A 23,638-nucleotide genomic window follows, 5' to 3' on the forward strand; every position below is an offset into this window, starting at 1 on the left:
TAATTTGCCTTTTTTTTTTTTTGAATCATATTTTTCCGGTTTTCCGTATTTTTCCCATTTTAAAAACTGTGAATGAAATGGTAAGTATGTGATCGACTACGCTCTCCTCGGATCATTTTTTGCTGTCCCTTCGACAAAAATCAATGTTTTTCTTTTTATACCGGAATTGCCACCGAACCATGTCAAAATGCCAAAATAGAGGCACCAAAAAAGTTTCAGAGAGTGTTTGGATATAACACGAAAAATCAAAAATCTATTCAACTTCCACACGTCATCCGTTTTCCCAAATTATCTTCCGGTTTTTTCGACTTATTTTTTAGTGGGAAAGTAACTTATAAACTTGTGAGCCGGTACCCAGAGATTCCGCTTTTTCATTTTTTTTGTTTTTGTTTTTGTTTACTTTATAGTGTTTTCTTTGTGGGTGACGTATAATTCTAATTCACAGAAAACAAATTTGGGGAAAAACTTGAACCCTAAAACTTTTGAGTTGAGAGTAGTAGCGATGGAAGTTCTTTCTTCAAAATCTGAGAGAACTCAGATTTTCAAGGAAACGATTCTATGTGTGAGTAGTACAAGAGGTAGTGGAGATGATGAGTACAGAAGGAAGATTTCCTTTCCCCTCCACCGGAAATTCCCCAACATGTCTCAAGACTGTAGATCTAAAATCACATTCCTGCCTAATGCGTTTCTTCTCGATGATGGGTTCTTTACAGCGGTAACTGAGGTGGTCGGTCCAGTAGTTGAGGTATACCTTGGGGTGAATACTTGCAACAGCTCTTTTCAAGTTAGAAATCTGATACAACTAAGAAGGAAAAGTGGGGGAACAGTACAAGGAATGGTACTTCGAAAGGGTCCTTTCTCTTTTCTTATACTACATAAAGGTGGTCGTGACACTGTCAATTACACAGATGTGGACGGAATTACAGTGTTGATGGGTAATTCAGCTGCTAGTGTGTGGAAAGAGCTAGTAAAAGCATACCCTGGTGTTGGAGGTAGTCACCATACTAGACCCATTGGTCTGGAGTATGGTAGATTTGAGGAGGAGGAGGAGAAGAAGGACGAGCAGCAACAATTGGCTGCACCTAAGACTTCATCCTTTGAGGATGAGAATCAGCGTTTCAGTAAGTTCTACTTAACCCTTTCTTGACTACTACTATAGCACATATTGTTGAAGTGGCATTGCTCATTTTGATGTTCATTCATTCTCAATTAGGCGTTTCATATAACAATCTTTGATTGCAGTGGAGTCATTTTCTTCCTTGGAGAAGAAAACCCATGAACCTGAAAATATTCTATCTCTAGAAAAACGTAGACTAATGGAGAAACTGCACCACATGGATCCGATGCTATACTACAAAGTGCTCACCCACAACATTGCAGCATTGGCTCCCATGATATGCAAACCTACGGTGGGTTTAGCATGTCAAAGCTATCTTAATTTGTTTAAACATTCTCGTCGTGTGTTGCTTGTTAGTAGAAAGGACAAAGGACAGATGATTTCCATGTTGCCGTCCGGAGAGGTAGACATCATAGTAGTGACGCATGGAAGCCATATCCTTGGACTCCATGACCTAGGAGTACATGGAATAGGACAATCGATTGGCCTCCTTGATATGTTTGTTGCTGCTGCAGGAATTAATCCACAGAGAGTATGTCCCTCCACTTTCTCTCACTCTATATGTCAGTCGCACACTGAGATCCATGAACAATGCACATGATTTTCTTCCTTATATACTGATAATGTCTGACAGATACTTGCCACCATGCTTGATGTTGGAACCAGCAACAAAAATCTTCTTGAAGATCCTCTATGTAAGTTCTTCCCTATGCCAGTCTTATTATGCAATTACAAGTTATGTTACCTGAACATGCTTCTGCTTTCTTAAGAATGACTAAATCTTCAGCCTTCTTATCTTATAACAAATACATTACCGGACTTCATTCTGTTGAACTTTAAGTAAGTCACCAAGCAATTATCAAAAAATATGAAATAAAATTAGTAAGTCACCAAGCTCAGAATTTCGCGAGTCGTAAATTGACAATTATTTCTATGTTAAATATTTATTAACACAACAACTCTCAAAGTTGCCAAAACCTTTTGTTTTCATGTATGGTATGGGAGAAACATATGATGAAGGTCATGCTTTGTTATGTTGTTTTCAGAATGAACCTTATTAGTTAATCGTTGTAATCTTGTTATGTGAAAATTACAAGGGTCTCTTTTCACGCCATATTAGCTTTGCAGATTTAGGCGTGCGAGAGGAAAGGCTAGAAGGACCAAAATACATGGCCGTGGTTGATGAATTCTTGGAAGCTGTTTACACACGTTGGCCTAGTGCTATTGTGCTGGTATAATCCTGAAAAAGTCTGACTTTGTACATCTGTGAATAATATTGCCCGCTAACAAGTTTGACAATTTCATCAGTTTGAAGATTTTCAACTGATGTGGGCTTTGGGACGTCTAGAGCATTATCCATATTCCTCCCTGAGAAATTTGAGCTACTGGTGGGACCAATATCATAACAAGTTTTGCATGTTTAATGATAACTTACAGGTTGGTGTTTAATGAAACAAACCTTGTGATCAGTTTACCAGAAATAGGGGTAGTAAACATCACATTTATTTAGTGCCTCTTGAGTAATCTGATTCGTTGTGCCTACATTTCATGTCTAATAGGGAATTGGTGGTGTTGCAATAGCTGGGTTACTGGGAGCTCTAAGGGCACAGAATCGACCTTTGAGCGACTTTGTAAAACAAAAGATGGTTATAGTTGGGTCCGGAAGGTACTAGAAAATGATATCTGCAGCATGGTTATAGTTGTGCCCCTTGGTCGACATCTTCTAATGCTTTCCTCTAACATGTAGTGCATGGATAGGTGTGCTAAAAATAGTGAAGCAAGCTGTCGCTGTGATGACAGAGAGCGATCAGAAGGCACCACAGAATCCAATCTGGATATATGACAATAAAGTGCGGTTCCATTCTTATTCTACTCCAGCTCAGACTGATTTGACAATCTATTTTATATCCTTCGAATTCTGTGACAGTTTTTGAAATATCCTGGATGATACTTGTTTCGGATGCTGTTGCTTCGTTTTTTGAAATTTCCATGAAATGATCTCCAGAGGAAACTTTTTGATTACTCAGTGTTTGTTCCACAAGCATATATTTATGTTGACTCTGCATTGTTAAATACTTTTCCATGTACATACACTACTGTTTCAGAAATCCTGTATTATCAATTCGAAAGCTGTATGATTTCACTAACTGATTGTAGTTATCCATTCTTTTGTTCGTTTTTGGCTTGGTCAGGGCCTTGTTACAAAAAATAGATTCAATCTTGATCCACCAGCTGCACATTTTGCAAGAGACTTCAGTCAACAGGAGATCAAGGGACTCGGTGCGAGGGCTAGTCTTCTTGAGGTGGTAAGTACCGCACAAACTGGTAGCTTGCTTGTCTTTGCAGCTTGTACTGGTAACTTGCTTGTTTTTTTGCTTAGTCATGTGTTTCTTTCATCGCTTTCTTGTCCCATGGGAATTCTCTCTGTTGTTAGAGCTTGCTCTGTTTGCAGTGTATGTTGCAAGAACTAACTAAATTTTTAGTTCAGGTACTGTAGTCTGATAAACACTCAATTTTATCAGGTTAAAAAAGTGAAACCCGACATCCTTCTTGGTGTATCCGAAGTCAAAGGTATTTTCACCGAGGAGGTCCTTAAAGCCATGAAGGATTCAGGTTCTTCTCGCCCTGCAATATTGGCTATGTCAGCTGAATGCACAGCAGCCGATGCTTTCAAATATGCAGGAGAAAACATAATCTTTGTTAGTGGGAGCCCTTGTGCAAATGTCAATATTGGTTAGTTATTGGTTGTCTTCTATTCTTATTTGACATGCGTTTCTTTTATATCTGTTATAGTTCGATATTAACAACACATTCATTACTTGCAGGAAATGGGAAAGTAGGCCATGTTAATCAAGCAGATACCAGAGTTTTATCTCTTGGGTATATGCTAGTTACTCGCACTTATTTTTCTTTAAAAAATCAAAAAAATTACTTACTTGTACACTCATATCTAGTGCTATGTTTTCTACAGGGTCTGTTTGGGGAGTCTACTCTCAGGTTCCCATTCTATTACAGATGGGATGGTTTTTGCTGGCGCTAAACGGTAATAGAAGTTATACTTATGTTTTGTATTTCACAGTTTACTCTATGGCATGTACTTATTATTTCATTCTAATTAACTAAATAATAATAATCTTTGACAGCCTTGCGTTATTCGTTACGGATGAACAAATCAAGAGCGGGATCGTATATCCTTCGACTGCAAGTATTCGGGATATCACCATTCAAGTTGCAGCAAGCGTTATAGAAGCGGCTATTGCTGAAAAACTTGCTGACGAAACACTGATGCAGATGTCCAAGGTAATAATTCAAATTTACTTATCATAAACCAATCACAAAAGGTCACTTCAAATGAAGATTTTGCATTTCATATAATCCCACTCTCATTTGATTTTTTTTGACTGTGGTGCAGGATGAAAAAACATTGGATTATGTGGTGCGTAACATGTGGATTCCTGTATAGACTAGACCTGTCTTCACCATGACAAATAGAGATTCCATGTATATATTTTTGTTCATCTGAACTCTATTGAGAGAAAATGAAAGTTAACAAGAGATGAAGAAAAGGATCCTAGTGAAACTTTGATAGAGATTCTAATGAGACCATGTATATATTTTTGATTATCGCAGTTTTGACTGCTGAACCTTGATTTTCTTCATCTGAGAGAGAAACTGAAAGTTAACAAGAGATAAAGAAAGGATCCTTTTATTGGAGTTGTCTAACTCTATCAAGTCATGTAGTCAATTTATATCATTTCACACTATTAAACTGAATGTCTGCAGATCTATATCATGTTTCTGGAGTGAAAATTTTGATTTATTATACAGTATGCTAATTTGACAAGTTCAATCACATTTGGAGGAATAGACATACAAAAGGCAGCAGAAGGGAACTTGACTGTTACTTTAAACCCCAAATCAGGGTTGTATTACTCACTGCCATAAAAAGCTATACAAGAAATTCAGCGATTACAACTTTCAGAACCGTCAACGTGGTATTCTGTTGTACAAACACATACACTTTAAATACACATGTATTCCTTGAAAGAGAATCGCTCGTACAACTTGCTGACATTGTGCATAATCAACTGATCTCCCAAATTTGACCACGAAGGTAATAGATTGATGCATTGAACAGATTTCGCTGCACTAAAATCATCAAAGTTGGATAATCATAGAGCTTCATCTGATGTTGCTCTTTTCTCCAATAATCAAGTATACTGGTGAATCCATCATCTTCCACTTTAGAACCCTGACTTGATTGTGCCAGTCAACGTTCTTCTCCTCTTGCTTGCCTCAGAACTAGTACCACTATCACCACTACTGCTACTGCTACTTCTCTTGTCTAAACTATAATATTCTGTTAAACTTCTCTGGTTTGCTCCAGAATTATGACCGCTACCAGTGCGACGTCTCTTGCCCTTACTGTAGAAGTCCTTGATTGTACGCTCGATCAGTTCCAGTACCCGGTCACCATATTTGGCTAGTTTTGCCCTAAATTCAGTAGAGTTGACGAATGTAAGGTTTCACAATAACACCCATAACAATTCATGTACAAATGTGAACAGGTTTACCTTCCTATTCCATTGATCTCGAGAAATTCTTCTCATGTTTGGGAATTCTTTCGCTGATCCTTTGTAATGTAGGCCTCCTATTGTGAGAATGAGGGAGTGAGACAGTGAGAGAGAAAGGTATCATGAATTACATATATCAATAGGGACAAATTATCTGAGGAAATAAAACCCTAACAAAGATGAACGGAAGGTATAACATACGTGAATATGTGGTGAGCATTAACACCTTCAGCAGCATCCAAAATATCACTTCGAAGCAACATCAAAGCATCAAAGATCTTGGCAGAAAGAGGCTGCAAACCGGAGACAAACAAGTGTCTTTAACTGATAATGCTCAAGGGCGTCGAATCTACTCAGGCATCAAAGCACAAAGAATAGCAAATGGACTGTAATTTACCTTGTCAGCTTCGTTTTCCTGTGGGTTGTTCGTCTTCCCTGAAGAGGCAAGTGGATCTTTTGCTACCAAAGGTTTAGCTGTTTTCATGGACGCCGGGAACCTAAAAGGTATATAAGTGACAACAGAAACAGCAACTTTATATAAGCTGGATTTACCAGGATAAAAGTAAGCCTAGTCTAAAACTTTATGGGACTTGAATAGTGTTGAACGTTAATATCAATCTATTCACTATAAGATTAACGTAATACCTAAAAGATGGATGCATCTATACCTTACAAACAAAAAGACATTCCATTAATCGAAATCAGTTTCATCGAAGTAAAGCTTCAAAAGCACATATTACCCTAACAATTTCACAGCTCAACAGATATTTTTAGTGAACACTACAATTTGAAATTTTGAACTGACCATGGTGCCCGATAATTATGAAGTGGAGTGGCATGTAGGAATGAGATCCTAAACATGTCAGCATGTGGTGCCCATAAGGCCTCAAGTTTTGCAGACAGTCTGTCATTCCTTCAAGCTTCGAATGATTCCTAACCTCTTCAGTCTTTAAACTTCAAAATCTATTTTCAATCAACTTTGATGCTGTAATTACTTTGCCCAAATAAGAGCTTTCCATAAGCCAAATTTTTTAGGGATGAGTTAAACTTGGGTCAAGCAGCTTTGTTGATGGGTCCCCTCGTGATATGAACACGAATCTGTCTAGGTTGAAAGTGAATGGACTAAGCTCTGCCTAAGTTATATTTGCAAATTCAGTAGGCTGAAATTTATTTGCCTCTGTGAGTTACTTGTCTCATTTATATTTCTTCTCATTTTAACACGGCCAAACATGAAAAATGCAGGCTTTACCCTCGCATGAAAGCTTGTGAATATCGATAAAGAAGCATATATAGGCTTACTAACCCACAAAATCCCAATATCTACCTTAGCACTGCTTTCCTCTCGCACCCCTCTTCTACTGATGGCTACTTAAACAAAGTTTAACTGATATGAGACACTGAGCTCTTGCAAATAGATTCGACGAGAACTTATTTATAAAATATCACAGGTGCCCGACTATTTTCTCCTTGCATATTGGGTCTCTCTCATTGACAACGAAAAATTAATAAGCAAAACATGACGCAAAAGCTTGAGCAAAGAACAAGCAACGCCGTAAGGAATGAAACAAGCAACCAAGAGAAACAGTTTTTGCACCTTAAAATAATTTTCTTTCCGCCATGGCAAAGATAGTAGAACTTGGACTCATTTACCTAAAGACAGTAAACAGTTGAATCAAGATTCAGGGCCTAAAAAATTTGTGTGCAGAAATTGAATTAAAGGACTGTGGTACCTTCAACACTGATGATACGGATCCATAATCACTTTTCTTAACTTTCTCCACAAGAAATTCCTCAGTAACGAGATGATGCAGAACTCGGGATGCTTCACCCTTTTCAAGGTGTTTCCCAGCTCCGTGATGCTTCACCAAGTCGTACCGATGCTTCTTTACCTAAGTTTTTAATTGCCAGTATCACCAAGGTCAGTTATATTGAAGTCAGCAGATTGGAAAATAACTTATCATATCAATCTACAATTTGGCTCATGTAACCTTTGAAGAATTCCAGGATATGAGATGATGAATTTTTCTGTCCTGTTGACTTAGCACATTCATATATATCTAAAATTAGAGTGAGGAAGCCACTCACTTAGCAACTTTCTCAGGAGTGACATATAATAACTTGTATTTAAAGCAACTAGAGCTCAGTTCTCTAAATATCTCTTGCTGTTCAGTCCAGTCCATATTCAGAGGAAACGTTAAACTAAAATCTGATACGAGAAAGAGAAGGAAGTTAAAACCATTAATTAATAGAAAGTAACATAAATATCCAGTACCTGATGCGAATGCATAATTTGATCTTGAATGAGCGAGACAAGAGGTGATATCACCGAGGTTACACCCTCACATATAAGAGCAGGAAGCTGTAGAGAACACCATAGAGTTTAAGAGAGGAACTAACTGGGTTAATAAAACACACAATATAACTTGATGTGCATTTTCTGTTTCCATCAGGTTTTTCGAAACCACCAAAGAATGAGCATTCAGTGTCGTTGGTTATGTTGAACGACACCCAATAACTCTTTATGGCGAAAAAGAAAAGTGGAAAGCGAAAAAAGAAAAAAAGGCATCCTAAAGAATCATAATCACTAGTTTTTGTTTAGTGTGCGCCTTTAACAGTTTAATTTCATCCAAGGCCACCAGCAAACTCTATTAACCTAGTGAAAACTGAGATAAAATTATTACCCACTTTCTTTATGGAACATGTCTCAGGTTACACCAGAGTCCAATACAATGAGATAAAATTCTCAATTATGAACAGAATGGCCATTGATGTATGCACAGGAATAGAAGTTCATAGTTGTTTTCCTACCTGGTATGTCAAACTCTTGCCACCTCCAGTTGGCATCAAAACAAAAATATCACAGCTGCTCATTGTAGCATTAATCACCTCCCTCTGATTGAGGCGAAACGAACTATTCCCAAATACTTTCCAGTTATTGGCCTGAAGCATTGCGCTACAACTCAGAAGAAGTTGTACAATACTAAAAATTAGAAGACTCTGTATAATACTAATTGTCCGAAGAGATGTATCTTAGATATCTGACTATAGGCAAACAGAACCACATGCACTCTTCAAGTACTAGTTGCCCATGGGGATTGCGAACATTGTTACCCGCTATGGATAGACTTTCACAAACATATTATGAGGATATTAATATGTTTCCAAAATAATTTTATAACTTTCACACTGCTTCCATCAGGATGGACATCAGTTGATGCAATAAGTCGATGATCTGTTGCTCTAGAGGCTACCAGAAGCAAGAAAGATGCTTAAAAAGAAAAACAGCTGATAAGCACCAGCAGTGCTCTATATACTTAACTCACTGGAATTTGGATACACTTTGGTGGTATTCGTGGAGAGATAACATACATATGTATAAGCATATAACTGGATTCACTTATGAAGTTTAGAAAAAAACTCCAGCTCTTCAGTCCATGGAAAGTTACTTCTACTCCAACATCCCTTGTCATTCGATCCATCGACATATTTAACATCATCGGTCTTTTGAGTAAAGGCTTCCCTTTCCAGAGAGCCTGGTGTGACAGAGCTGCCAACAGAAGATAATGATAATGATGAGGTTGCCCCTAATACAGTAGTTAAGGTCGGTATGCATATGGACTTGAGCATCAAATCTCAGAGGACCAATCCTGGATGTGGTTGCTGGTGTCTCAGATTTGAAACCCCTGCATGCAGTGGTGAATGCTGAAAAATGAAAATCCTGTCTATCTTCATTCAGCGATGAAGCCTGGAGATAATTCTCAAGAAGCCTAACTTCCTTGCTCAACTGCAACCTGGTTATGAGGGAAAAGATAAATTAATGTTATTTGATAGTTTCTCACGCTCAAATAAGAATCGAAGAGTGTATTAGGAAAGATAACTGGGGACTATACATACACAAAATAGGAACTAACCTATCCTGGCTAAGCTTCTTTAGCTGAGGTGAGCTTCTTAGATCATCCACATTGTCAATAAGCTCATTTGATATGGAAATTAGCAACTCCTTCATCTCTTGCAAATGAGTTGCAGAGCAAAGTGCTACCTGAATCAATTTCAGTAATATGTATCAAAAAAAAAAAAGAACATGGGATGGGCAGAGTTGATCAGAACACAAAGAATATACCTTCAGTCCATGAACACAGTTTGCGGATAACTCTGGTGGCAAACAAGTCCCTTCAGCACTTCTACAGTTATCCTTTTGTACAACTGGGGTGAAAGGTGGAAGCTGAGGCATTGATAATTGTTGCGTGCAAGTTGATCAGAACTGTTTGTGAATGATTTGATCCGCAACAAGATTCTGAAATCAAGAAATGAAGAACGAAAAAAATTAAAGCTTCAGACTAAAGTTTTATTACAATACTACTTACATCATGAAATATGATAATGAGCACTTGAGTATACATGTTACCTGAAAGAATTCATCATCATCAAAAACATCAGCGATGTTTTCACCCAGCCCATGGTCAATAAATCCATTACCAACAGGATCTGGATAGATCATTGCTTCATCTCTCCCATAAGGCATTTTTATGTTTGAATCTCTGGAAGTTTCTGCAGCATTAGAAGTGCTTCGGCTTACTACAGATTTACCAACCGTGGAATTGGAATCAATGAAGTTATTATCTGCACCACTAATACAAACTACAGGTGAAGTTATTCGAGGATTCAAATCATTCCTGCACGCTGCAAAGACTGTACCAAGCCAGCACAACAAAGTTTGATTCAGCTAGTCAAGGTAACTTTAAGATCAACACTGGCATATATGTCAAACATGAAAGCTTTGACAGTGAATATGCTTAACCAGTTCAGAAACTGAAAACACATGCATTTTGGAGTTGTTTGTAATTTTGAAAACGCCAAGATGAGACGACATCTATATGCAGGCACCAGAGTAAAAGTGGTTGGATATAATAGCAAGATATATTACAACAGCTGCAATTTTAATCTTATCAGTATACCAATGTCACATCTCTGCTCCGGGATCATTGACAACTTACCTTTCTAATTTGTGGATTTTGCAGCCTTTGAGGATTTACAGTTGCTTAAGTCACTAAACCTTAAAAGATAAAATGAAACTGTATGAGAAACAAGAATTACTTGCCAACATAAAGGCTTTATAGTGTAATTACTGTCACGTGATATTCAATGTGTTTACATAGCTATATGGACATATCAATGTATGTCAACAAGTATCAGATAAGAGGTCATGGAATTGAGCATTCCCATATGAAGTGAGTGGTGTGCTTTTGATTGTGGGTTCACTTTGAATGGCCAGATCCTTGTAACTTATGCTATTACACAATTAGACTTCCTCAGATATGTAGGAAAATGATGTTACTTCTTAGCGCGTATAAACTCGTAGAAATGAAGGGAAAGAAGCGCATAAGGTAAGTCTACATATAGAAAAAATGTCTCTGCAAGACATTTTGGCAAACAAGTCTACAAGATAGAAACTCCTTCCACCATCTAAACACACAAGCATAATAAAGTGATTCGTAAAGGTGCCACAAAACTGAAGCTCTTTGATAAATTTTGTTGAGCACCCGACTCCAGACTAAAGCAAGTATTGCACGGGAGGCAAACAGAAGGTATCTTCTAAAATGTTTTCCTTCTAACATATTGGTCTGCTAAATTTCACTGCACAATCTCTTGAAGAAGAAATGAAAATTCAGAAGAAGCTTCCTTCCTCACCAACACCCTTACATGAACGACCAACAGAGCTACATTATTCTCTTAAAAAACACTATTACCAATAAAAAGAAACTCCTCGTAAAAAATCATCTATCTTAATAATTCTAGTGCTTCTAAGAATGTGTAATAAAACAACTGGGAATCAAATCATAAAAATCTCAGCTGCATGAAGACCAATGTGCACCATTGAAGTTTCAATGCATACCTTGCATCACATGGTGCTCCTTCAGAACTAGGTTTCTGTGTGAGCAATGAGTAAAGGAAACTTGAGCTCAAAAACCAATTTTGACATGAGAATCCATCAAGAGCACTAGCGTGTTGTGACAAGTTGAACTTCGGATGGTTCTCATACACTGTACGTAACTTCCTTCCACTGCATAAGCAAGAAAATAGATGATCAACATTGAGAAATATCGACCTTGTAACAGAAAAAAAAAAGTATAGTTATTCTTGCCTAGCAAATTTTGCCATAGCCAATGGTTAGCCTGATCGCTCCATACCAAACACAGAGTCCTAGTTTATTTAGACCACTTTTGACTAAAAAACCTGCAAAAAATTTTAACAACAAATCAGACAGGGAATACATTTAGGTGATTTATTATAGCCATAAATGATGTGCAGTGTGCCACAATCGTGCATTAGCTCACTACATACTTCATTTTTCGTCCCCCAAAATTATCAGTCAAAACATAAGGTCACACACTCATAACTCACTCAACAACAGCACCTCTGGAACCTCCACCAGCACCGTTTATCGCATCCAATGCCTATTCCACCACCCTGTCCATACCCTTCACCACCAGCACCACCTACTAAACCGAAACCGAAACCTCACCTCCAGTAGCACCTTCCTCAGATCCAATGCCTAGTCCACCACCCTTTCTAGACCATCCACCAACAACTCCACCCCCACTAGAACTACCACCAAAACCAATGCCTATTCCACCACTTTTACCCACTCCTCCATCAACAACACCTGCTAAACCACAACCAACTCCTCGACCAACACTACCTCCTAGCCATAGCCAAGTCCTGAACCGTGAGCAACAATACCTCCTGAACTGACAAACTCCTCCACCAACAACACCTACTGAAGCATGACCAAGTCCTCCACCAACACCACCACCTACTGAACCACAACCAACTCCTCCACCAGCACCACCAAAACGTAACAATTCACCCGATCATTAACACTAATCTATTAAAACCGTAACTGATTTGCATTTAGCTCAAACAGCTCATGAAAACAAATCGTACTAATTAATCAAATCTAATCAAACATATCTGAATCCTTTTAACAATTACTAATCTAAATCTACGAATCTTCTCAATTTGTCAGTAAAACAATCAAAATAATACAGAACTCAAAAAACTAAACCTAGCATTAGCTTGAATTAGTGAAATTCAAAATCAAAATAGAAAAGAGAATTCAGGGAGAACCTGGCGTTGATGCTGTTAAGGGAGATAGCCTATTACAAAGCGTGATCGAGAAGATGACGAGATCTGGTTTTTTGATGATGTTGTGATTCGTCGATTTTGAGAGAGAGAGAGTGAAAGAGTGATTTGAATTTGGGCGGGATGAAAATGCGCCATATATCGAAAATGCATTGGGGTTTGATGTGAGTCTTGAGCATCAAAATCAGCTGGGAGAGCACTCGACAGCTCTGAGTTGGATCATGAACTTGAACAAATTAATCTAAGATGCTCCGGGCTCATGTTCTTCTTATTTCAGTTCAATGATTTGGACTTCCTCGCAATTATGTGGACGCGGTGGAGCCATGTGGCGGCATAAGGTGGAGTTATTTAAGAAGTTATTTTTTGATTTTCATAAATAAAAAAGTAAGAAGTTAACTTATAGCGCGTTTGGATTTCAAAAAATAGCTTTTCGACAAGTAGAAATTAAAAGTAAAGATATTTTGTTTCACAAAAAATTGATTTTTTTGTTTTTGGAGTTCTCTGAAATTTCATGAAACTAACTTTTTGTTTTTAATTTCTATAAGTCAAAAAGCTATTTCTGAATGTGTATTCAAACATGTCATAAAGGTATACTTTTTGGAATAATGTCTAGAAACAAAAATGTTATGAACTTTTTGTGAAGTAAATAATTTTTGTTTTTGCCTTCCGAGATCGATTTCTGCTTTTGGAAAAGTATACGCATTTTTATTTCTGGTATCCAAAATTTCCAAACACCCTTTTAAGGTTCTTCGAGAGAGAAAAAATAAAAACATATACAATGGCGCTAACGTTGATTTTTGGGGAATGGATGGGATTAATCCAATTATTCTATTTATATTTAATTGGAAAGAATCATGGAACCATTGAGTTTAAGTCAATTTGAATACATTCATTTGCCCCTGGTGGATATGAGTTATTCCATTCCTTCCTAACAAATAAAGCGACCAAAAATTATCTGAAGGAGTAAAATTATTGGAGTCTTGGTGCATTTCTAATTATCAAATGAGTCTAACAAATATAAGTCTTCATCATATTATTTTTGTTATTTTTTATATTTAAGGGAGTTTTTCTTCTTATTCATGACAAAATAATGGTTTGGTGGTCAGTCTCTAAGACCATATCCTATCATGGAAGAGGGAATTCCCATAAAATCCTATGTGGTAGCTTTTTTGTGACATGTAAAGCAATAAGTGAAGACCATATCCCATTGAAAATAAACTTAATCATTTTTTTATGCAAGGATACAAATCCCTCAATGTAGATGGTTTAAATCGAAATGAGCAATTTCTTTGTCTCTGGACCATTTGATTGCCTCATAAAAGCGTTCTCCCAATTGTTGCGTCACGTGAAAAAAGATGGCGTGGATTGTTCCACCATTGGGTTCTTGTAGAGTATCGAAGTATCTACTTCGCTAACAAATCTGTTACAGTATTGCCTTTTTTTACGAATATTTAGAACCTAGAGTTATTGCGACAGGTAATACAATCAATAACTCCAGCGAGCTGCTAACTTCCATAAACATTCTTTTTCTTTAGTTTAACGTATGTTAAAGAAGGTTAAAGCATCAGGATAATACTAACTCGGTTACTTCACCATTCATTTTGCAACTATTACGAAAAATATGGCACTAAAATGATGAATCGGCCTGCTAAAAATCTTAATTGCACTTATGGTAGGTCTATTTGGAAAGCTATCACGAAATGTATATAACTCCAACTCTCCGAAGCTTTTCCATTTTAAAGTGCATAAAGGCGTGCATGTTAGATTCTGGCATGATATCTGAATTTTTGGATCTTCTCTGAAAAAAAGTTTCCAAATATTTTTGCGTTTGTTAGAATTAAGACTACAATTATTGCATAAATGTGTTAGTAATGGTGTTATTTGGAGTCCGAGCATTCTGATGTAGGACATCTTACTTAGTTAAAAAGTTATTATCATTTCCTTAGTATTTGTTTTTATTTAGAATTCTAATATTTTAGGTATCTAGTGGAAACCTATATAAACGGGCATAGAGTTATCTCTACGTACAATCTTGTATCAAATAATATTATTATCAATCTTATTATTTGTTTAACGGTTTCTTTTTTATCTTTTCTTAATCTCTTCTGGAATATCTCCTATATCGTATCTCTTTCTTCCTTCGTATCTCCAGTAATCTACGTATTACATTCTTCCACCTATCCTTCTACATTACTTAGAAGGCTTAATCAAGTTGCTAGCACTAAGTTGATTGTTCTCTCTGGAAAGCTAAACTTGTGTTTTTTCAATTATGATAGGATGCTATTGAGTGGATTTCACAAGTTCAAAAGTCCTGTGTGTGATAAGTTGGTGGCGGATGGAGATCAATTGCATATGGTTAACATATTTAAGCAATTATTGAGACAAAATAATCCCCAAAATTGGTTCTTTCTTGTTCAGGTTAATAATTTATGACAGACTTCCAACTAAGATCTTATGTGCGGAAAAATAATTGATGCTTCTGTATTGCTTGCCTTTTTTGCAATGCTTGCGGGTCCAGTTCTCGTGGCTTGATCCACTGTTCTTTTGATCAACAAGTTTGGGTTACTTTTCAAACTAAACTTAAAATGGATGTTATATATTTACAATGCCTTACATTATTATTATAACTTGGAACTTAGCTTTGAGTGATAAAAGCTAGGACCTTTATTTGGAATTTGGTTCCGTTATTGATCATGCATGTGGAGTATTTGGCGCAAAATAAGTGAAAAAGTTTTCGGAAAATGGGTCATTTGTCCAAATATTTTTAAAACATGGTTCTAATGGACGAGTAAAAATTAGTATGGGTGAAATAGACACCAAGAAAATTGCAAGAATGAAACTGGATTCATCCTGGCTTAAACTTAGAAAAGAGTGAGGATGAAACTGGATGCATCCTGATGTAAATTAAAAATAAGAAAAAGTATTTGAAAATGGGTAGGATGAAACTTTTCACATCCTGACTATTTTTACAGTATCAAAATTTACATGTCTTTTTTCACCCAAAAATTGTTGATTTTGGTCTTTTTAACCAATCTTGTGAAAAGTTTTCAACCGCCAAAGTACATAGTTTTTCAAACGCAGTCTCCAACAATGAAAAACACCTTCTGTTGTGTTGATATTCCGTTGTCAAAGAGTTTGAAGTTGTTAACTTGAATGAAGTTATGAAAATGGTGGAGAGTGTATTTTAATCATGCTTAAAATAGGTGGTAGCCGTGTTACCCCCAAGAAAAAAAAATGTTTTCTGTACTTTTTATTTTCTGCATCTTTCTACGGTGGTATAAATCCCCAGCACCCTCTCTCTTTTAATCAACAAGTCTTCTTCTTTATTGTTGAAAAAAAAAAGTAAAAAAGTTATCTCCATCAAATTAAAACCTACTTTGTTTTGACATTGTGTAATTTTCTCCAACCACTCCTCAGATAATGGACAAGTGGTCATTTTGCAAAGAGTTTGTAACACGGTGACTCTTTTGGGAACCAAATTAAAAAAGTGTGACTGTTTCGGATAATACCCGCTAGTTTTAGAATGGCAATGATGCTTTGAGGCAAAAGCAATGCCAAACAAAAGGCAGTTTTCATGTGTATTCCATTTACAATAATAAGACCGTGTTTGGGAACTCATATATCCCAAAAGGTTATACAAACTCCTTTTAGTTACGCCTGCAAAAGATTAAACGTTAAGCTTTGGGTCAGGCTTAGGAAGTCGAACACCAGATACAAATCCATTCACTACAAGAAAACCGGTCTTCAGCGACAAACACAATACAGATGCAAGAGATCATTATTAAACGCTACAGCCCTCCAGCGGCTAAAATTATGTAGTCGCATCGGTGTCGGTAGAAAGTATGTGTCAAGAGGTTAGGAAGTTACTGTTAGCCTTCAGAAAATACTCAGTCTTCAATTTATTCCTCATCCTCTCCTGCTTCTTATACTCACATTTATTCCTCATCTTCTTCTGCTTCATCATGCTGCTCCAACTCCTCGTCATTCCTATACTGGCCATCCTCCATATTTTCTTCTTCATCCTCCGTTTCTTCCTCATCGACTTCGTCTTCTGTTTCACTATCTTCATTTGGATCCAGTGCAGAGGAGCTTGACCTAAATTCTTTAAAGCCACATTCATTAGGTTGATGAAATTTGACCCACTCTTTTCATCCTCTCTATTTTCCTGTTTGCAGCATCAAGTTGTTCTTTGACTGCAGCCAATTGTTCATCAGTTCTGGAATAATAGGTTGGAAGAGCAGCTTGCTTTCGACGCCTTTTACGACCAAGCCGACTAGCATCAACAACTCTGTTTTATTCCAACGAGCAGTCAATCTCCCCTCTTTGCTTCTTCTCAAGCAAGTCATTCATCTCCTTATACACCAAAGAAAAATCAAACCATTAAACAAAATATGAGAATACAAAATAATTTTTTTGTATATCAATTAGCGAACAATATAAACATGGATAATGAATCAACCATAACACAGGATCGTTAACAAAAGTTAAAAATATACCTTCCATTCTGCACATACTGGAGGAAGCTTCTGATGCTCATCTTTATGCGTCTCATTGAACATCGTCAATGGATCGATAGCTAGACCTTTTACCCTCTTTCAAAATAGAAAACGGATGTGTACAAGTAAATAAGATCCCACGATACCCTTTCAAATGTCTTTCTTGCAAAGCTCTCACTACCATTTGTGTGGTTCAGAGCTTGTCTCTTTCTCGCATCACTTGCCCTCTTCGATCTTGTCTATGAAATAAACAGGAAAATATAATTAAACAGAAGATTATAGACTTTACAAAAATTTAAACCAGGTCCTTGTCCGCCAGTGAATGATACACAGGGTACTACTTATCATCCCGAAGCTTGCAAGTTTAGTGATTGCTCGTTGCGAACAAAAAAGAGGCAGAGAAAAGTGAGAGATATAGAGTACACCATAATTAATCAAGTCGCCAGATTCACAACTTCCAGTTTTTATTACAAGTTTACCAGGCTCTCCCAAATGTACACAAAATTTTTCAAAAGAAAAAATCTTCAGATCCAACAACATACATAGAGATACCACTCTTTTGGATTCTGTTCTCTTCTGTCACTAAGGTGGTGGTTACAAGATAACTTGGCTTTTCGATTGTACACAAAATATACGGGTAGTCTACTTTATTCTTACTGGAAAGTTAAAATCAATCACAAAATGAGATGACGATACACAGTATAAGTCAACACCTGAGCTCGTGGTTCATAGATTTACGGTAGTCTATTTTATTATAATCCAATGAACCAAGTTTACGGCTTCATATTCATCAATTTCGATCATGTATCATGCTAAGTTTGAAGTCATAACCCTCTCAGAGCTTCGTGGTTCATAGATTATATGCCATTATACCAAGTTTGAAGTTCGAATCGACATTGAGCTTCATATTTATCGATTTTGATGATGTATCATGCTAAGTTTGAATTCAGAACCCTCTCGGAGCTTCTTGGTTCATAATTTGTATGTCGTTATACCACATTTGAAGTTCGAATCGAAACTAAGCTTCATATTCATCAATTTCGATGATGTATCATGCTAAGTTTGAAGTCGGAACCCTCTCAGAGCTTGGTTCATAGATTATATGCCATTATTCAAGTTTGAAGTTCGAATCGACATTGAGCTTCATATTTATCGATTTTGATGATGTATCATGCTAAGTTTGAAGTCAGAACCCTCTCGAGCTTCTTGGTTCATAATTTGTATGTCGTTATACCACATTTGAAGTTCGAATCGAACTAAGCTTCATATTCATCAATTTCGATGATTATCATGCTAAGTTTGAAGTTGGAACCCTCTCAGAGCTTGGTTCATAGATATATGCCATTATTCCAAGTTTGAAGTTCGAATCGACATTAGCTTCATATTTATCTTTTGATGATGTATCATGCTAAGTTTGAAGTCAGAAACCTCTCAGAGCTTCTTGGTTCATAATTTTTATGTCGTTATACCACATTTGAAGTTCGAATCGAAACTAAGCTTCATATTCATCAATTTCGATGATTTATCATGCTAAGTTTGAAGTCGGAACCCTCTCAGAGCTTGGTTCATAGATTATATGCCATTATTCCAAGTTTGAAGTTCGAATCGACATTGAGCTTCATATATATCGATTTTGATGATGTATCATGCTAAGTTTGAATTCAGAACCCTCTCGGAGCTTCTTGGTTCATAATTTGTATGTCGTTATACCACATTTGAAGTTCGAATCGAAACTAAGCTTCATATTCATCAATTTCGATCATGTATCATGTTAAGTTTGAAGTCGGAACCCTCTCAGAGCTTGGTTCATAGATTATATGCCATTATTCCAAGTTTGAAGTTCGAATCGACATTGAGCTTCATATTTATCGATTTTGATGATGTATCATGCTAAGTTTGAAGTCAGAAACCTCTCAGAGCCTCTTGTTTCATAATTTTATGTCGTTATACCACATTTGAAGTTCGAATCGAAACTAAGCTTCATATTCATCAATTTCGATGATTTATCATGCTAAGTTTGAAGTCAGAACCCTCTCAGAGCTTGGTTCATAGATTATATGCCATTATTCCAAGTTTGAAGTTCGAATCGACATTGAGCTTCATATATATCGATTTTGATGATGTATCATGCTAAGTTTGAATTCAGAACCCTCTCGGAGCTTCTTGGTTCATAATTTGTATGTCGTTATACCACATTTGAAGTTCGAATCGAAACTAAGCTTCATATTCATCAATTTCGATGATGTATCATGTTAAATTTGAAGTCGGAACCCTCTCAGAGCTTGGTTCATAGATTATATGCCATTATTCCAAGTTTGAAGTTCGAATCGACATTGAGCTTCATATTTATCGATTTTGATGATGTATCATGCTAAGTTTGAAGTCAGAAACCTCTCAGAGCTTCTTGGTTCATAATTTTATGTCGTTATACCAAATTTGAAGTTCGAATCGAAACTAAGCTTCATATTCATCAATTTCGATGATTTATCATGCTAAGTTTGAAGTCAGAACCCTCTCAGAGCTTGGTTCATAGATTAATGCCATTATTCCACTAGTGGAAAACAGAAGTTCCGCGACCGTCAGAACAAGTCATATATACGTATTATACGACTACTTCCAACCGTCTCTGTTGGGGTCTCTGATAAAGCGTCGCTGTCTCGTACGACCTTAAGCCGTGGGTCTCAAAATAACGACGTATTTTAAGGGTAACGAGGTACAGACCCTTAACCGTGGGCTCAGATTTAAATTATAATATAAAAAAAAATATAGATTCGGATTTGCTGAAATGCCAGAATGGCTAAATCTGAAAAATCTGACTGCATCAAAGTCAAGTCAAGTCAAATTGAACTCAATTCCAAGTCAAAGTCAAATCAAATGGAAGTCAAAGTCACAGCAAAGTCAAGTCGAAGTCAAATTGAAATTCAAATTTAACTCAAATTTAAACTCCAATTGAGAATTCAACTTCCATTCTTTCATTCATGGGTTTAAATTACACATAAGAATGAAATTCTTAGTTCATAACAACACATGTCCAAGCTAGCTAGTAAGTTCTAACGACATGCTCAACTAATAGACGACGTTCCGACAATGTGTGATAGGCAAGAATCGAAATTTAAAGCTGCAGCTAATTCCAAACCAAAAGAAACATATAAAACATGCCTTGAGAATACCATGCCTCTCACTATGGTGTAAGCTCCAAAGTAACCAGGATATCAATAGAACCTACATATCAAAACACAATAATTCAGAAGGGATAGATAACAGTCCTGAATAATACAAGCTGCAAAGGTGAACAGTCCTGAATAATACGTACAGGCTGCAAAGATGAACAAATTACTCTCAAAGAAGCACATGACACTTACTCTGCAGTTGAGAAAACAACCTCGCAACCCTTGTCACCATTTTCCATGACGAATCTCAGTACATCACAGAAAAATAGTAATAATGAGTAATATTCTTGGAAAATAAATTTCATTCTAAGAACCCTAACAATGGACAGTGGAGTAACCTGAGAAATACGTCAAACAAAAGAAGAACTGTATATCCATTCTTTCCTTTACCCAAAAGTCTGTGTTATAATCTAAATAACCAGCACACTACTCAAAGCTATAGCAAAAAAGATTTAAAACTTGCATTTACCATTCTAATGATACTTTCATGATTAACATGAAACAAAAACATCAAAATAAAACATGTACAATGTAAGTAAGTCAAGGTTTAGAACTAAACTTCCATAGTAATCACCATGGAAGATTGGATCAATGGATGGTCCTATGTTAGAAAGCAACATTACCAGATGAGCTACAAGACAAGTTATGTCCAAATGAGCTACATGACAGTTGTAGGAATATTACGAATAATAAAAAAACCTCGAAAATTTAGCAATCAGCTTATTAACTGGTTAAGTTAAGTTGTGAGGTAAAATATTATAAGTGAGGTCATTTATACTATCTACCTTCATATTTCACAGATCAAAAATAACTTGTATACTTTCACTCACAAGTAGCATATATACCAGCATAAGGTCTTATTAATTCAAACCAGATGGGAGTATAATTAAAGTAAAGGAAGATTATCTTTTAAATAAGCCACATGTTATAGTTTAATCATCTCAGCTCTATAGTTGTGGATCATACCCAAGGGAGCAGCACAAGCATTTCCAATATTCCCACCTCCTAGTATTCTCCTTGATGTTAACTGCACAATTCAGGTGCAAGGTTCTGATAAGAAGACAAAAATGAAAGTAACTCTGTAATTTGCAATTCTTGGAACATGGTGACATCAGTATTTTGGTACGAGTCTTAGATTTTCCCCTGTCACTAATTTTTCTGCAGACTAACCAAGATTACTTATTTGGTGTATGACTAAAATATTTTAGTAAATCTGAGGTTAAAGACCTCCAGTTTGAACTAAAACTGGGTTGACATATAATAAACAGTTGACCTCCAATATGAGCTCAATTTTCAGTCCAGTTACTGTGCAGCAATAAACAGTCGACACAATGAGAAAAAACAAGAATCCATTTCAACATTATTTTGCAAAACATAATTGGCTTATACGCGTAAATTAGGACTGTCCAAGTTAGAAAGATCAGTCACCTTTCTTTCTCATGGGTAAAACTTCTATGAGATTTTAAAAAAATCAATGCATTGATAGTCACATTGCTGATGCCTTTCCTGTCATGGATCAAGTTCTTCCTTGCTATTTGCTGCATTGCCAAAATCAAAACCATTACAAAACCCCAATTCACATATAACAACATCTAAGACGAAACTCGCAAGTTCGACAAACGAAATTTGCCTGAATTGATGAATGAGGAAGCATTCCTCTTGGTTTAATCAGGGTCTACTGCAATGGTTTCACCTTAGCTTCTTTTCTTCTGTGGTCACTTTCGATTTCTGCAATTACACACTGCATTAGACTCCAATTCCACAACAATTCACAAATTTCGTCGAATGGATGAACAAACAAACCTTGATTATGTTTTCAGTTTTCTCATTCTTCTTAAGCATCAGTAAAGCTTCCTGCTTATGAATGTTGTCAATGGCCTTTTCGGCTTCAATTGATCCCGCTCCTTCCTACAAATCTTACAAACAACAAGAGTTAAAAACAATTCAACTCGATATCGAAAATTCTCGCAAAATGCGTAATCAAGTGTTCACATTGCTTACTTATTTTTCTTGCCATCCTTGGCTTATGCTGCACCTTTTTGCTTGAACTGCAAGTACTGTTCAAGCAATTCCATTGCAGTTTTCTGCTTCTGATCCTCTTCGAGTAGCTTCATAGCCTCGTTCTCGCGCTTTTCTTTGCCAACAATCTGCAAGTAAGCTTCTCTATCAGATTTTTTCTCTTCATATAGTTTTTTATCTTCTTTAGTTACATTCTTCCATTTGGATCCTAAAATGTTTGAAACTTCTTTGAATTCTGCATCTGGGTTCTCTTTTTTAACCTCAGCCCATTGACCTTTGCACCATAAAACATAAGATGATGGTTTCTTCATCTCTGGGTTCTTCTGCTTCTTTCTCTCTCAGAGATTGAACCAGTGGAAGACTCCGCACCTACAAAAAAAAATCCCCAAATCAAAATTAAACCCAGATTCAGAAATCTAAGATCAAGAAATTGAAACCCTTAATCCAGAATTTATCAATTAGCCAAACCCTAAGTCTAGAAGAAATCAAATATCAAGATCAAAACTCAAAACTCAAACCCTAAATCAAAACTTCTGTTTCAACAATTCATGATCAATAAACGAAAACCCTTTATCTAAAAATCAAAACCCCTAATCAGAAACTGATTCAGCAAATCAAGATCAAGATATGGAAACCCGTTATCAAAAATTTATGAACCCTAAATTTAAAAACCAGAGATGAAGAAAGCTATACCACAGTAGGATTAAATTCCTTCAACTTCTGCAATTTTCTTCAACTCAATTTAAGTTTCAGCTGTTCTTTCCCTTTAATCTCCAACTCCTCTTCTTTCAATTTCAACATCTCGTCACGATCTTTCTAGCTTCAGTTTTCTCCTTAACCGCAAAGATGAAAAGAAGAAGATGCTTCAAGAACAATAGATGGATTTCTTCCTGACGAGGAAAGGGGCTATGTTTAAGAGCAACGATTTAATTGATTTCTTTTGAGGGTTTTTTTCAGTCTCGATTTGGTGGTGAGGATGAAGAAGATGGATAAGATCGCATATGAGGAGGAGACCGAGAGAGAGAAGAAGAAAGAGAAACTGAGATGAGAAATGGGAGAGAGAAAAATGTATTTATACGATCTATCAAATAATAAAAAATTATTACACCTAAATCGGTT

The 23,638-nt window shown here is 36.5% G+C and overlaps 3 protein-coding genes and 1 long non-coding RNA gene across 4 annotated transcripts; 1 reads left to right on the forward strand and 3 right to left on the reverse strand.

The window, feature by feature from the left end:
- The first annotated feature begins 401 nt into the window (after nucleotides 1–401).
- LOC113332530 (NAD-dependent malic enzyme 59 kDa isoform, mitochondrial-like) lies at nucleotides 402–4,881 on the forward strand. Its single transcript, XM_026579073.1, has 13 exons — nucleotides 402–1,121; nucleotides 1,243–1,649; nucleotides 1,752–1,812; nucleotides 2,246–2,349; nucleotides 2,426–2,554; nucleotides 2,677–2,783; nucleotides 2,865–2,967; nucleotides 3,310–3,423; nucleotides 3,640–3,850; nucleotides 3,943–3,997; nucleotides 4,089–4,160; nucleotides 4,261–4,417; nucleotides 4,530–4,881. Exons 1-13 carry the CDS (start codon nucleotides 503–505, stop codon nucleotides 4,578–4,580), a joined length of 2,190 nt encoding a protein of 729 aa, XP_026434858.1. The 5' UTR covers nucleotides 402–502; the 3' UTR covers nucleotides 4,581–4,881.
- A 137-nt stretch (nucleotides 4,882–5,018) lies between these two features.
- On the reverse strand, nucleotides 5,019–5,928 carry LOC113332534. The gene is made up of 3 exons (XR_003351573.1): nucleotides 5,893–5,928; nucleotides 5,692–5,768; nucleotides 5,019–5,611 (listed from the first exon to the last, which is right to left on the reverse strand). It is a non-coding gene; the product is annotated as an uncharacterized LOC113332534 (long non-coding RNA).
- On the reverse strand, nucleotides 5,362–10,213 carry LOC113332332 (ATP-dependent DNA helicase Q-like 4A). Its single transcript, XM_026578881.1, has 12 exons — nucleotides 10,097–10,213; nucleotides 9,812–9,913; nucleotides 9,603–9,730; nucleotides 9,373–9,482; nucleotides 9,109–9,275; nucleotides 8,500–8,631; nucleotides 7,964–8,050; nucleotides 7,422–7,580; nucleotides 7,286–7,341; nucleotides 6,089–6,188; nucleotides 5,893–5,984; nucleotides 5,362–5,611 (listed from the first exon to the last, which is right to left on the reverse strand). Exons 1-12 carry the CDS (start codon nucleotides 10,211–10,213, stop codon nucleotides 5,362–5,364), a joined length of 1,500 nt encoding a protein of 499 aa, XP_026434666.1.
- A 6,556-nt stretch (nucleotides 10,214–16,769) lies between these two features.
- LOC113332333 (high mobility group B protein 13-like) lies at nucleotides 16,770–22,830 on the reverse strand. Its single transcript, XM_026578882.1, has 9 exons — nucleotides 22,531–22,830; nucleotides 22,304–22,408; nucleotides 21,467–21,527; nucleotides 20,644–20,646; nucleotides 20,536–20,552; nucleotides 17,477–17,569; nucleotides 17,331–17,426; nucleotides 17,138–17,187; nucleotides 16,770–16,929 (listed from the first exon to the last, which is right to left on the reverse strand). Exons 1-9 carry the CDS (start codon nucleotides 22,828–22,830, stop codon nucleotides 16,770–16,772), a joined length of 885 nt encoding a protein of 294 aa, XP_026434667.1.
- Nucleotides 22,831–23,638: the final 808 nt, after the last annotated feature.

The sequence above is a fragment of the Papaver somniferum genome, unplaced genomic scaffold (assembly GCF_003573695.1).
Source record: "Papaver somniferum cultivar HN1 unplaced genomic scaffold, ASM357369v1 unplaced-scaffold_131, whole genome shotgun sequence".
Classification (NCBI taxonomy): Eukaryota; Viridiplantae; Streptophyta; class Magnoliopsida; order Ranunculales; family Papaveraceae; genus Papaver; species Papaver somniferum.

What these genes read in the sequence shown, in the direction of transcription:
- LOC113332333 (XM_026578882.1), bottom strand. Translation starts at nt 22,830, where the DNA reads ATGAAGAAACCATCATCTTATGTTTTATGGTGCAAAGGTCAATGGGCT. An exon ending in AGTTCAAGCAAAAAGGTGCA is followed by an intron (nt 22,409 to 22,530) that starts GCATAAGCCAAG and finishes TAAGATTTGTAG; the next exon opens with GAAGGAGCGGGATCAATTGA. An exon ending in CAGTATGTGCAGAATGGAAG is followed by an intron (nt 17,188 to 17,330) that starts GTATATTTTTAA and finishes TTGGTGTATAAG; the next exon opens with GAGATGAATGACTTGCTTGA.
- LOC113332530 (XM_026579073.1), top strand. Translation starts at nt 503, where the DNA reads ATGGAAGTTCTTTCTTCAAAATCTGAGAGAACTCAGATTTTCAAGGAA. An exon ending in GGCCTAGTGCTATTGTGCTG is followed by an intron (nt 2,350 to 2,425) that starts GTATAATCCTGA and finishes CAATTTCATCAG; the next exon opens with TTTGAAGATTTTCAACTGAT. An exon ending in ACCAGAGTTTTATCTCTTGG is followed by an intron (nt 3,998 to 4,088) that starts GTATATGCTAGT and finishes TGTTTTCTACAG; the next exon opens with GGTCTGTTTGGGGAGTCTAC.
- LOC113332332 (XM_026578881.1), bottom strand. Translation starts at nt 10,213, where the DNA reads ATGCCTTATGGGAGAGATGAAGCAATGATCTATCCAGATCCTGTTGGT. An exon ending in ATTCACCACTGCATGCAGGG is followed by an intron (nt 9,276 to 9,372) that starts GTTTCAAATCTG and finishes CTACTGTATTAG; the next exon opens with GGGCAACCTCATCATTATCA. An exon ending in CATGGACTGAAGAGCTGGAG is followed by an intron (nt 8,632 to 9,108) that starts TTTTTTTCTAAA and finishes GCAATGCTTCAG; the next exon opens with GCCAATAACTGGAAAGTATT.